The sequence below is a fragment of the Pseudochaenichthys georgianus genome, chromosome 3 (genome assembly GCF_902827115.2).
Source record: "Pseudochaenichthys georgianus chromosome 3, fPseGeo1.2, whole genome shotgun sequence".
In the NCBI taxonomy this organism is placed as follows: Eukaryota; Metazoa; Chordata; class Actinopteri; order Perciformes; family Channichthyidae; genus Pseudochaenichthys; species Pseudochaenichthys georgianus.
This window is the reverse complement of record NC_047505.1, coordinates 3,670,037-3,683,319: the sequence shown is the minus strand read 5'-3', so window position 1 is coordinate 3,683,319 and position 13,283 is coordinate 3,670,037. Positions and strand designations below refer to the sequence as shown.

At 43.5% G+C, this 13,283-nt stretch overlaps 1 protein-coding gene across 1 annotated transcript; it reads left to right on the top strand.

Moving 5' to 3' along the window:
• The first annotated feature begins 8,511 nt into the window (after positions 1 to 8,511).
• Positions 8,512 to 9,772, top strand: LOC139432941 (uncharacterized). Its single transcript, XM_071201760.1, has 2 exons — positions 8,512 to 8,541; positions 8,702 to 9,772. Exons 1-2 carry the CDS (start codon positions 8,512 to 8,514, stop codon positions 9,770 to 9,772), a joined length of 1,101 nt encoding a protein of 366 aa, XP_071057861.1.
• Positions 9,773 to 13,283: the final 3,511 nt, after the last annotated feature.

Genomic DNA, 13,283 nt, shown 5'->3' with positions numbered 1-13,283 from the left:
TGTTTTTACTTCTGGGCAAACCAGGCAATGAGTGAGCAGTTTGTTGATTCCATCTCCTTACAGTGTGTGTGTCTACCCTTAGGCAGTCCCACAGTCATGCTTTGGAGTCATATCATTTTCACAGACAGAGGACTCTTTAACAGAACGCACACTCATCTTATCATGTAGCTTATCACACAATAGTCATATGTTTTTCTTTATGAAAGCCATACTTCTGTTGGCTATTAACAGTCATCATCTCATGACCTCCTCAGGACCAGCTAACCAACAAAGCTTAACTGTCTTCATACCCCCAGGCCATCTCAGAACTTCCCTCCACCCGAAGTCAGCTCACCCAGAATCAGAAGGACCATTGTCTCTCTAATTGTGTGTGACCCAATCGTCTCCTGCTCTTTTAGGAGTCTTGAAATGAACGCACATACGTTTCTCTCATTAACTAACACTTAACATCCCATATATCAGGTGACATAAAAATGAATATACCAGCATTACGCTGTATTAAACTTTTTGCCATAATACTTTACATCAATTTCCACAAACGTTATATTGATAATGTACTCACTAAACTTACCATTCATTTAACTTATTTTCTTCCAAAAGTTAATTATCCAAAGCCTCTGTACACCCCCCTCTATTTACATGTAATGGTTTGGTCCTGCCTCCAAAGGCACCGGCCCTTTCTAGCAGAGAGTGAGAGCATGTGAGGAGGGATAGTACTTACGTGTGCACGATGTCTCAACGACTAACAAAGTCAGGCTTTCAAGAAAGGAGAGAAAGACAAGAGAGGGACTAAAGGGCGACAGTATGTCACCCAGTTTTTCGAAAGAAAAGGTGGGTGTGGTCCATGAGTGGTGGAAATTAGTCTGTTAGCTAAGCTGAGTCCTTCGTAAATAATAATTGTAATGTTTGCTGACATTGAGTACTGTTAATATCTTCACAGAAAATGCAGAGGCTTTTCATTTCACTCCTGTTTTAGCTGACATTTAATAAATGCAGGTACATTTTTAGCAGCTATTCATACTAAATAAGTTGTCCCTCCCCCTGGTGCCAGGACCAACAGATCCATCTTCAGGCTCAGCAGCCCTGTCCCCCCATAAGGCTGAACCTGAACCAGCTTTTCTCCCAACTGAAGGAGGTGAGCAGCATTGTGTTGAATGACATGCCACTTAACATATCTGAAGGGGTTTCAGAGTTTAATTCAGAAAAAAACAACGGTCTAATTTTATCTTTGCACTCACGTGGATTAAACCACATTTATTTCGTTAAATAGAAACAAAATATGATTTTTTTTATATGATTACATGTATCTTATTCAATGCAAAATATAATTATATCCGTGACCAGTGGTGTAGTGGGCGTTGGACGCGGGGGTACACCCATACCTTGAGACCTCAGACCACAGAAATTGGGAGCATTTCAAAACCACCGCGGGGTGGGTGCTAGTGGATCGCCGGAGCTGTATTAGATTAACATTAACATGCTTATTGTAGTTGTAAGTGCACTGTCTTGATGGAGCATATGTGACTTTCAGTTGCGCGCGCTACTGAAGAGACACGCTACCATGGAACCCAAACAATGGTGTAGCTGTATTAAAGTCAGAGTGGAAACAGTCCTGAGTAAATCTGATTTTGTCAGAAATCGGGAGAAATATGACCCCGGGAGGAAACCGGGAGAGGGCAGTGAAATCGGGAGTCTCCCGCGGAAATCGGGAGGGTTGGCAAGTATGGGTACGCCGTACCCCCACTTATTTGAAGCATGATTTTTTTTTTAATAGTCTAATAAATATAAAATCATTGCCAGTGTTATCAGTTGCAAGTGTGTATTTGTTGTAATAATAACGAAAACATAATATGCAGATTTCACAGTAATTATAATAAAAACGTAGCTCAAGCATTTATGCAACTTGATTTGAAGCGTGTGTGTGTGTGAGGGGCAGCACCGTGTGCGTGTGTAGGGTGACCAGGTGTCCCGCTTTATGCGGGCGGGTCTGCACACACAGCATTTTTATTATTTGTCCCTCGTCCCACAAATTAAGACTATGTGTATTTGAGTGACAGTTGCGCAGAAAGGCCGGATCGGTTCTCTGACGGCCGGAACCGCCCTTTATTATTATATTGTCTAAACGGCATGTAAGTTGCGCTGACAGGTGACACAGAGGTCCACAGGTAATTTTGCATGACAAAATAATGTTGTTTAATTCACGTTGGCATACTACAACTACAAAACCATTGGTTTGTTTTTTCATCATGAAATCCAGCCCGGCTCAAACAAACGATTTTTAATCATCATCCTCACGATCATTTAAAGGGGACCTATCATGCAAAATGCACTTTTGTACGTCTTTTATACATGAATGTGTCCCCGGTGTTCCAGGGAACTCACCAAGTGTCAGAAAACACAACCCTCTCTCTTTTCTTCCATACCCAAATCTCGGTGCTGTAACGGATCTGATAAAGACTGATCCAGATTTGAATTATTTTCTACATCACAGAAGTGGTGCTCCGCCCATATGGCCAACTCTCCACCTATCAGGGAAATGTGAGGTTGGTCCACCGCCGGCCATTGCCGCTCGATAGCGCTGGAGACGCTGTAGTACATATGCCAGGCCTGTAAGTGGCGCTGTAGTCTGCCACAAAAGCAGCGAAGAAGATTTCCCGCGCATGGTTGACCTTCTGTTTATTCTCCGCTGTGGCTCTTTTTCTCCCTCCCCGAGGCAAGCGTTTGCTCCCGCTGCTGTAATTCATTGCAATCCCTCCCTCGCTGTAATTTTCTCCGGAAGTCCACCAGCAGATGACAAACACCCACCTCTCCGCCTCTTCCAAGGGACGAGAGGACCGTGCGGTAGAGTTTCAGTTAGATTTTTTTTCTGCCGGTCAATGTGTCCGTTAAAGTTTAAATCTTCCGGACAAAATTTTAAAAGTGCCTGTCAATGGTCTTCTTTGTTGTTTATTGAGCTTTAAAACAAATTAATAATGACTCTATATAATCAGGGCTGCACATGCCAAAAAAAGTGCACCGGGTCATTTGAAAAAAGGCACATTTGCGTACCAACATTGAGAGAGAGAGAAAGATAATTTGCGAGTTGCATATGAACTGGTAAGAAAAAATGTCAAGGAAGCAAGCCACGTTGAGTAGTTACTTTGGTACTCCACCCCCGCCCAAAAAACGTCAGACTGAACCTGCTCAAACAAAATGTGTATTCGCAGAGAAGTGGCTACAGGATGTAGGCTGGCTCCAAACCGATGACGAGCGCACTGAGATGTGGTGCAAAATATGCAGAGAAAAGCAACGTCTTTTATATAGGTTGTACGAATTTTAGTCATCCAGCTTTTGAAAAGCATGAGAATAGCAAAGAGCATGTGAAGATTGCTGACAAGTGCAACCAGGATAAGAACCCCAATCGTCCCCTCGACAGGTGGCAGGAACACTCAATGAAGAACAGCGCCAAGCTCTGAGTAATATGTTTCTGTTGGCCTTTCACAAAGCCACACATGCACGTCCTATGCGTTCATATGAGGAGGACATTGCGCTTCTCAAGCAGGGCTCGAGCTTAAGGATGTCCCGTCGTCCCAGGGCTGAATAGCCCTAAAAAATAATTTTGGGACGAATTTGGGACGAGAGTCTCTACTACAAACGGCGATTAAAATGAAACCGACTGCACGTTTTGTGTAGCACACAGTTATTAAACCTCCTTGTCAACATAAACACACACGCACAAAACATTTAGCAACCCGCGAAATACACACGTAGCTACAGCTGTGCCCGTGAATTCCTGGCCCGCAAATTCGCGGGTCTAGCTATGTACTGAGTGTGTGTATTTCGCGGGTTGAGTGATGTACAATGGCATCTCATGGAGGAATTCTGAAATGTTTTACCGTTACATCACAAAAACGCACAGCAGAACCCGACCCTGGAGCGCCGGACTCTTTATTTACTTACTCCTCTTCATCCCCTATGGGTAATAAGGTTGAGATGAGAACTCTCCATCGTATTTAGCCCTTAGCAATATGCTGCGCCTCTCCCCATGTAGGGATGGGTACTGAGCCCCGGTATTAAACGGGCCCCGGGCCGGAATTATTAAAGACAGTGGTAACGTTAAGCTCCGACGTTATCGGACTTTTTATCGGGACTGGAGACATTAAAAAAATATATGTCATATGTATTATTGCTACATACACATTATATCACAGTTTTAGTTTCACCAACTCCGTTTCTAATATGCAATAAGACTACAACATGCGTTGTATGATGTATTTTCGAGATCTCTCTCTCCCGTCTGTGTGCGAGGGGGCGGGCCGTTTGTAAAGGTCTCCTGACTGTTACAGACTGTCATCCTGGTTAGTGGTTACTCTGGGTTCTGTCTTCAGGACAGTGTTGGATTGTTTTAATTGGATGGGACTTGATTGGATTCACTATTAGAGTAATTTTCTCGTTTGTGTGTTTGTTTAAATATATTTGGCCTTTGTTTATGTGATTGAATGATTTACTCAAATAAAAAGGTTGATGAATAATCATCTAATGATTTGTATGATGTTTTATTTATGTTAAAGGTCACTTTGAATGATTTTAACTAACATTTTAAATTCGGGACGGCTTAGATTGTATTTCGGGACGGTTCCGGGAGGATGGTGAAAAAAGTTAGTCGAGAGCCCTGAAGGCTTGAAGTTAATGTTGGGACTGCTTATCCTTCGAGAGAAGGGGGATCCCGCATCATGGAGACCATCGCACAGGCAATCAGTTCAGAGTTGTATGAAAAATTGAAGGCAGCTGAATTTTGGGGTGTGCTTTTTGATGGATCAGAAGACATAACAAAAGTGGGGCAGGAAATTGTGTACATTGTGTCTGTAGGTAGCAAGGGAGAGTTTAGCTCAGATTTCATTGGGTTAATTAATTTGGGTGTGAAACGAACGGCACAGGACATAACAGACGGGCTGGAGCAACTCTTCCATGCTTGTGGCTTAGGAGATGAGTGGAAGACGAAGTTGGTGCCTGTATGCACAGACGGAGCTGCAGTGAACGTCGGAGTTTACAACGGGGTAGTCCCCAAACTGCAAACTGGTGGCGATTGGGGATTCCCTTGTGCATATTCTTTGTACCGCCCACACCCTCGAGAACTGCGCCAAGTCAGCTGATCGCATGTTTCCATACTGTGAGACATTTAATAGCTCCGTTGTCAAGCTGCTACGCTTTTATTTACAGAAAGGGGGTGCCAACAGAACAACTTAAGATGATATGTGATGAGAATGGCATTGCCATTGTAAAACTAGGAAAGTTTCACAACATTAGATGGTGTGCATGGAGACAAGAGACTGTTTTGAAAATATGGAGGCTATTACCTGCCATTCAATCTCAAGTGGCTACAAGTGATGACAGACAGTGACCTAAAACATGTCTGCAGAGAGCGTTTTAAGTGTTTCTTAGCCAACATGCTTGACACTGGAAACATTTTACAGTTCACCTCCCTCAAGTTCCAGCAAGAGAATTTGACTATTGGTGAATGCAAGAATGAGCTCATGGTAGCTATCGGACAGCTGACACTTCTGCTTGACAGTGAAGGCAAGTACAGGAAAGAGACTGTTTCAAAGGCTGATTCTGACAGGGACAAGGTTGATGTATTGAGAGGTCTAATTAAGGAGTTTGAAAGCAGAAAGCAGAATCCCTCAAGTCACGTGATCCATTTTTAATGTTTGATCCTTCAACTTGGCCTAAATAAAAAAAAGATCTCCACAGTTTTGGCAACACAACACTGACTGACATTCTTCAGAAATATGAGGCCATCCTGTCTATCGACAGAGACTCCACTGTAAGAGAATGGATGCTTTTAAAGCAAGCAGGAAAACGTTTGGCAGTGTTCTCTGTGTATGACTAGGTCAACATAGTGAAGACAAGCAATCCAGAAAGATACTCCAACATTCAGAAAGTCCTGCTGTTGTCCCTTACACTGCCCTTGAGCAGTGCTTCATGTGAGAGGGGATTTTCACATCTTAATATAATAAAAAGCAAGTTCAGATCCTGCCTGTCAGACTCTCGCCTCTCATCCCTGATGCACATCCACTTGTCTAAGATGACAACAGAGACTTTTGACCCAAAACCAGCTGTTGACTTGTGGATGCAAGCAGCTAATCGCAGATTCAACCAGAGAGAAAGAAGTAGGCCTACATCATCAGCTACCATGTCTGACAGAGAGGAAGACAGTGAGGAGAACAGTCAGGAGGGTAGTGATGACAGCTTGTAGGATTACTGGTCGTGCTAATGTTGTCTTGTTCACCTCTGCATGTGTGTTCTGTGTTCACCTCTGCATGTGTGTTCAGTGTTCACCTCTGCATGTGTGTTCTGTGTTTACATCTGCACGTGTGTTCAGTGCCGTGTGTCTGGCAAATAAAGACCCTCTCAAAAGTGACGGTTTATTTCATTTTAAGGATGAGCACCAAGCAACATCTCCAGGTGCTCCTTTGAGAACCAGGGCAAAAAAGTTATGTGCACCCCTGTATATAATCATATATAAGAATATAACATGGAGGACGGAGATCTCTTTTTGTCCCCCTCTTCTCCCCGCTGCAGCCCAGCAGCTGATCTCAAAGCACGCTCCCCTCTCCTGCAGGGGGGCGTGGTCAGCTGAAGCTCACAGAATCAGCCCCCTGCAAAAACAGCGCTGGAAAGAGCAAATGGAGCGAAATGAGGCATGGCTAAAATGCAGGATCTGTTTGGTATTTTGAAAAAAAAACAATATTTATATAGTTTATATAGGTATGGCCCTACAATATATTGTTCAAATATAGCATGATTGGTCACCTTTAATGTATCATATGTTCGCCGAATTAAACGCACTAACAATCATGAATTTTCCGTAGTCAACTTCATTAAAACTTTATTAACGTGCCTAAAATCAGTAATTCACTAAAAATAGGTTTATTTTTAAAACATTTTCATTATTTGTTTTTAACATGATAATGGGTAGAAACGTGTTTACATCAAATGACATATTCATTAAGTAGCAGACTTTAAGAGGACATATTCTATTCTGGAGAGCAGAGGTAGCGTTAATGGAATATTTTCCGTCTATCACGGCTATCCAAAGTTTCCCCACGGCGAGGCTTCGGTGTTATGCCGTGTTATGCATGCCCTCCAAAGAGGAAATGATACCGTTTCAAAACCTAACTTTGCCGTACTGTAATTACTCATTACAGTACTCTGAAGAGGCTCACCTGGGAGAATGTGTGAGCTCAGCACTATTGACTGTGTTAGATTTCCACACTAGAACTACAGACCAGACCGTCCATCCGTCACTGCTGCTTAAAGCTCCACTCTTCTGTAGGCCAACTGGTACCATGCCTGTTTGCCCAACCTTTTATATAACCTCAGTAGAGTGGTGCAGGGATCACGTGTTTCTGTTGGGCAACTCCGAAGTTAGCGCGGCTAATGTGATGATGTGTTATAGAACCAAACATTACAATTGTACTTGTCTGTTAACCACAGACCTTAGACCTTATTTTAGGCATCTACTCAAAAACAGAGGACAAGCTAATTGAAAGTGCTAAAATGCTGACTCATGTTCAGGTTTTAGGTCCTATTCCTGCACCACTCTATTTACATTAGTAGAATCCGTGTATCTACCGTCCAATTGTTTTTCTTTATTAAACACGGAAACGGAAGAGCGTTTGAGAGGCCTTTTTGCTTTTCACCTTACTGAATGGTCTAATGGTCAGTGCAACGTGGGGTGGGGCGAAACTGACGGAAGTGATTTCAAAACAAAAGCACTCGTTTGCTTGGAACGGTGATAATAATTAAGGGGGATTTAGCGATCACAACGAAAACGGCCAAGACACACAGTGGCCCTTTCTCATTTCTCGAACTCCCCTCCTCGACTCCTATCCTCGATACTTAGTCCCGCCCACAGGAGATGCGAGCCGAGGAGCCGAGGAGGGGAACCGAGGAGAGAGGATGGGAAGCAGCAGGCGGTGAGAGAAATGAGAACTCCTCTCCTCTGCGCGGTCATATTAAAGCGCCGTCCGTTAATTATGACGTGGCAACAGCTGCATCAGCTGTGAGTGTTTTGTGAGAGCGCTGTATTTTGTAATCTCTGTCAGATCAGCTGAATATTGTTCTCCCACATAGCCTATTTACTTAGACATATAGGCTACATTAGGCTTATGTACGTTTCATATATTCACACATGCACACATAAAAACACACCAAAAAAAACAATGACTGTCTATTGGCTACACTATAGGCTATGTTAACCTTTGTATACTAGTAGGCTAAATAACATGATAAATCATCAACTCACACCTCTTTCACAAAACACCTGCAACGAATTTGTAATCCAAGTAATTAACGAATCATGAGGGACCTAACAGGCTATATGAGGTCCAGGCACACCTGTGATTTAAATCTCAACAACGAAAAACCACCACGAAACCCGCTGTAGCATGTGCCTTACGGCAGTGGCAACAACTTATGACCAACAACAGGAATCAGGAGAGACGCCGATCCCAGCGCTGGCAAGCGAGAATGCGCAAAGCCATCCTGCTTCATCTTGAGGTATTTGAGTGTTCGATTACAATTGTTTTAAATAGTTGAAAAATAGCTGGCTTTTTTCATTGGAATACAACATTGGATTAATTTGTTATGACAGAATATGTATGTGCAGTTTAGTTTGCTGGATAAAGCTATTGACCTGTACATTTTATTCTTCCTGCAGGTTCAACACCCACACTCATACAAACATTTGAACAGCAGTGTCCCGGTGCTGGAGCTGTACTTCGGAGATGGGTGCCTGCTGAAGGACTTCAGGATGAGCCGAGACTCCCTGGAGGCCTTGATGCGGTGTCTGGGGCCTGAGAGGAGACAGGCCTGGGGACACCACATGACTGTCTTGACAACTGTGTACTGGCTGGCACACGGGTTGTCATACAGTGTGGTGTCCCGGGCCTTTCAGGTACCCCTCTCCACGGTCCACAGACTGGTCCACCAGGGAGTGGAGGACATTGCTGCTCTCAGGCAGTCTGTGATCAGGCTGCCTGCTGGTCCAGAGCTGGAGGAGGTCGGGCAGGGCTTCCAGCAGTTGGCCGATAGCCCGGCATTTAGTTCATGTGTGGGTGCCATTGATGGGTGCCACATTAGAATAAAGACCCCACCCGGACCCAGTGGCCAGGACTACATCAATCGGAAGCTCTTTCCTTCCATACAGCTGCAGGCTGTATGCGATGGGAAGGGTAAATTCCTACAAACATTCGTAGGATTTCCGGGCTCAGTGCACGACACGCGTGTACTAAAAAACAGTACCTTATACAAAGAGGCTCTGTACCCTCCACCAGGGTACTTTATTGTGGGAGATGGTGGCTATCCGTGCATTGTACACCCCATAACAGTCGTAACACCGTATCGGGAGCCACTACAGGGGAGGGTACAGAGCCGCTTCAACGGCTGCCATGCAAAAGCGCGCAGCATCATTGAGCGCGCTTTTGGGATACTGAAGGGGCGATGGAGGTGCCTCCTGTCGAAGGCCTTGGAGGTGAACCACACCTTTGTCTCTGCTGTGGTCACTGCCTGCTGTGTACTGCACAATCTCAGCATTACTGCAGACATGACTCACGAGGAGGAGGAGGAGGAGGAGGAGGAGCAGCAGCAGCAGCAGGAGGGGGTAGAGAGGTCTCCACCTCGTCCTGTGAGGGGGGAGCGAGGTGTACAGGGCCGGAGAGACAGACTGGCAGACCAAATTTCGGCTCCTGACCACAACCCGGTCCAGCTGAACGACCACGATTATTGTTGAGAGGATTTTTATTTATGGCCAGTTTTTTTGTTACCCGTTTTTCTTCACCGATGAAAAATGCATTTACTGGCCAGATGCATTACTCGGTTCTTTTGTTTGTCCATTGATATGCCTTATTTCCAATTTCGCCTTGCTCAAGTTTATTTAGAGCAAAGGACTTTACAGACCCATGTCTTTATTACAAATTGTATGTGAAATAGGCCATTGCACAATCTCTTCAGAAAGTGTTACGTTTAGTGTTGAAATTGAGTCATGTTCAGTGATAAAATATTGTTATGCTTTGACTGAACTTGAAAAGAAAGAAGAGACATGTGATAGCAATTTTACTTATGTGGGGTTTGAGCTACATGCAGTAACTTGCCTCAATGTTAATGTATATATTATTTATAATAAAACATCCCTGATATTGCATTTGGATACTTTACACACGGTTGGTTTATGCGCAGAATTATTTGAGGTGGAGATCTAAAAAGCGGAAATCAGTGGCCATCACTTTCTGTATGACTATCGACAGTTATGGCTTGGGTTGCAAAAATACTTTAAAAACGTTGGCTTTTCAGTCAGGTCACAATCATAACCTGTATATTCAGCTTTGTATATAATAAAGATCTCCTTGTATCTTCAGTAAACATGTGTGTTTCTGTGTGTCTAATTGTAAAGAAGGCTTCATGCTTGATGTAACCCTTGTATGGTGTTCGGGTCTGTGGGAGCTGTTTATTATTTTTCTAAAGAATAATGATAATTTATTTTCTCTAACTCACTCAATGGCCTTGGCTCTGCAGGTCTCCCTTGAAAAAGAGGTCAATGATCTCAATGGGATTTCACCTGGATAAATAAAGGATTTAAATTGAATTTTCTGTGAAGAACAGATATCAAAACACATTTTCAGTGACCACCCACTTTACCCCCCCCCCCCCTACACATTTATATTACATACAGGGTGTTCGGGTCCACCAGACCCACGAACACTGGCTGAATAACAGAAATATGAACACACCACACAAGAGTTAAGGTCAAACTTAAATATATTTACTAAATGTTGTATATATAAACATACATACATACATGTATGAATAAAGAATAAATTAACACATCCAAAGTACAGAAAAAAGAAGAAAAAAACAGACACTATTCCTTCCTAACGAGTTCCTCAAAGAGCTTGAGGAATTTGGCGGAGGCTTCCTCCGAGGCTGCCTGAATGCGGTTGAAGCGGTCCTCCTCCTTGACCGCCTCTGCCTCCAGGAACTGTAGTAAGGGGCTTTTTCTTTTTTTTCGGGGAGGGGGATGGCTCAACACACTCCTGGCTGTCCGAGCCAGACTCTGTGGCCTCCTCATCCTCCACTGTGGCCTGGCTCTGGACAGCCTCAGTGGATGTTGAGCCACTGCCAGAAGCCACAGCAGCAGTGGCCGAGTCCATCAGGGTGGGAGGGTCGATGGATGGCCTCCCACCGATGGCCTCATGCATGGCCGTAAAATACGGCCATGTGGCTGCTGTGGCCTCTCCCCTGTCGGTCCCTGACCCGGTTGGGGGGCATCTCAACTCCTACAAAAACGAGAGGTAAAGTTATACAAAAGCAGCGAGCAGACACAACCATGGTTTCACTGACACACATGAGTAAACGAAAGAATGATAACACATTACCTTGTATTTCCGTTTCAGGTTATCCCACTTTTTCCCGATCTGCATGGGGGTTACAGAACCGCCCAAGCCCAGGGCTTTTAGAATTTCCCTGAGTGATACAAGAGATGTTTCAAGCTGGTCAGCAATTAATAAGGTCTGCAGCAACAGGTGTCATCTAACAAAGCTATCGATATTTAAACTCACAGGTTCAGCAGACAATATTAAAATACCAATTGTAACCACCAATATGTAAATGCTAAGGATCATATGTTCCCAAGCAGAAAAATGTCACTCACTCCCAGGCTTTCTTGGCAGTGTGCCTTCGGCCAGTAAAAAGGTTGTCTTTCTCGACCCTCACTTTGATGAGGGTCAGAGTGTCTTGCTCTGTCCCTGTGAAAAGACAAAGTAAAAGGTGTAGCTTAAAACTGTTGGAAGATTTACAGACTGTAATGTGCGATGGATTCTAGTGTACAACATAGCCCAAACCAAATGATGGTGCTGAATGCTAAACAAAGTTTAACACTTTTACAAAAAAAATTACGTTTACACTTTTAAACATCATGGCATGCTGTAGCAGGATTGGGTGTATTTAAAATGTGAATAAAAACATAAAGAATATCAGGTGCAATGTCAATAAGGAATGTGGTTAGAGGGCTCTAACTGCATACAGACGGGCGGAGTTGGATCGCGCATTTCACTTCTTAAATAACTAATACAACGAATCATTATCAACACTTACATTTGTGCATCGCTCCCGCCATGGTTTTGAAATCATTCCAGCTGTGTGTTACGCCTCTTTTCTACCCAACGTTCCCGGAAATGCATCCGCGAAGGAGCCGCGGACCGTGGAGGACCCATCAGTGTATCCTCGGTTAGAGCTCCTCCAGAGAGCCTCCTCGATGCTCGATGTGCATTTAGAGAAATGAGATGTCCTTCAACATGGCGCGCTGAAATTAATTTCCGGGTCACTACCGGAGGACCGAGGAGTCGAGGAGGGGGATTTGATGAAATGAGAAAGGGCCATTGAGGCCAGAAAATGTATGTTATTACGGGCGACTCTGCACGGTCACCTCAGCCATCTCTCCACTTTGTTTTTTCAAATCAGCTGCTCTTCATTTTTTCCCTGCTATATGATCGATACAAATAATTGTTACCACAAGTTCTTAATAAAACGGATACTGTTGGACTCGGTAGCCTACTAGTTTGACTGCTTCCAGAATGTTACCATTAGTTCTTATTAATTATATTGATACTGTTTGACTTTGTATAAGTAAGCCTACTACTAACAATTCAATTAATTACTTTTACGGTGTACTTAGTGATTTCCCTCCATAATGCATGTTTTCTGCTATCTTTGATGAGTGATAAAAACGCAATTTTACCATTAGTTCTTAATGATATTGATACTGCTTGACTCAGTAGTCTTACACCTACTACCACAACATAACGAAGTACTTCTACTGTGTTGTTTAAAAAAAAAAATCCTTTCATTGTCCCCTTCTTGATAACAAAATCAAGCCACTTTTTTCACCGGAAAGGGGGCGGGGCCGGCGTTTTGCCGTGCTGTGACGTAGCGTTGCTCATCTATAGTGGAGTTGCAGCCAGTAATAACAAACATTATGAAATACATATATTGTTAAGTGTATCACAAACGTGGCAGCCAGTAATGAAACCCTTTAAAACATTATATATTTCACTGACGTGTTATTGCACAAGAGTGTGTTACAGGTTGTTCTGATGTGATGGTCTACCTGGGGCCTTAATAGAAATTATAAGTGTGTATTGTTTTACATAAAGATGACCGTAACATGCTGGTGACATCCCAATGTCCATGTCCACTGATATCCGAATGACACTCTTCACACTTGTCTAAGCCAAGCAAATACAAAA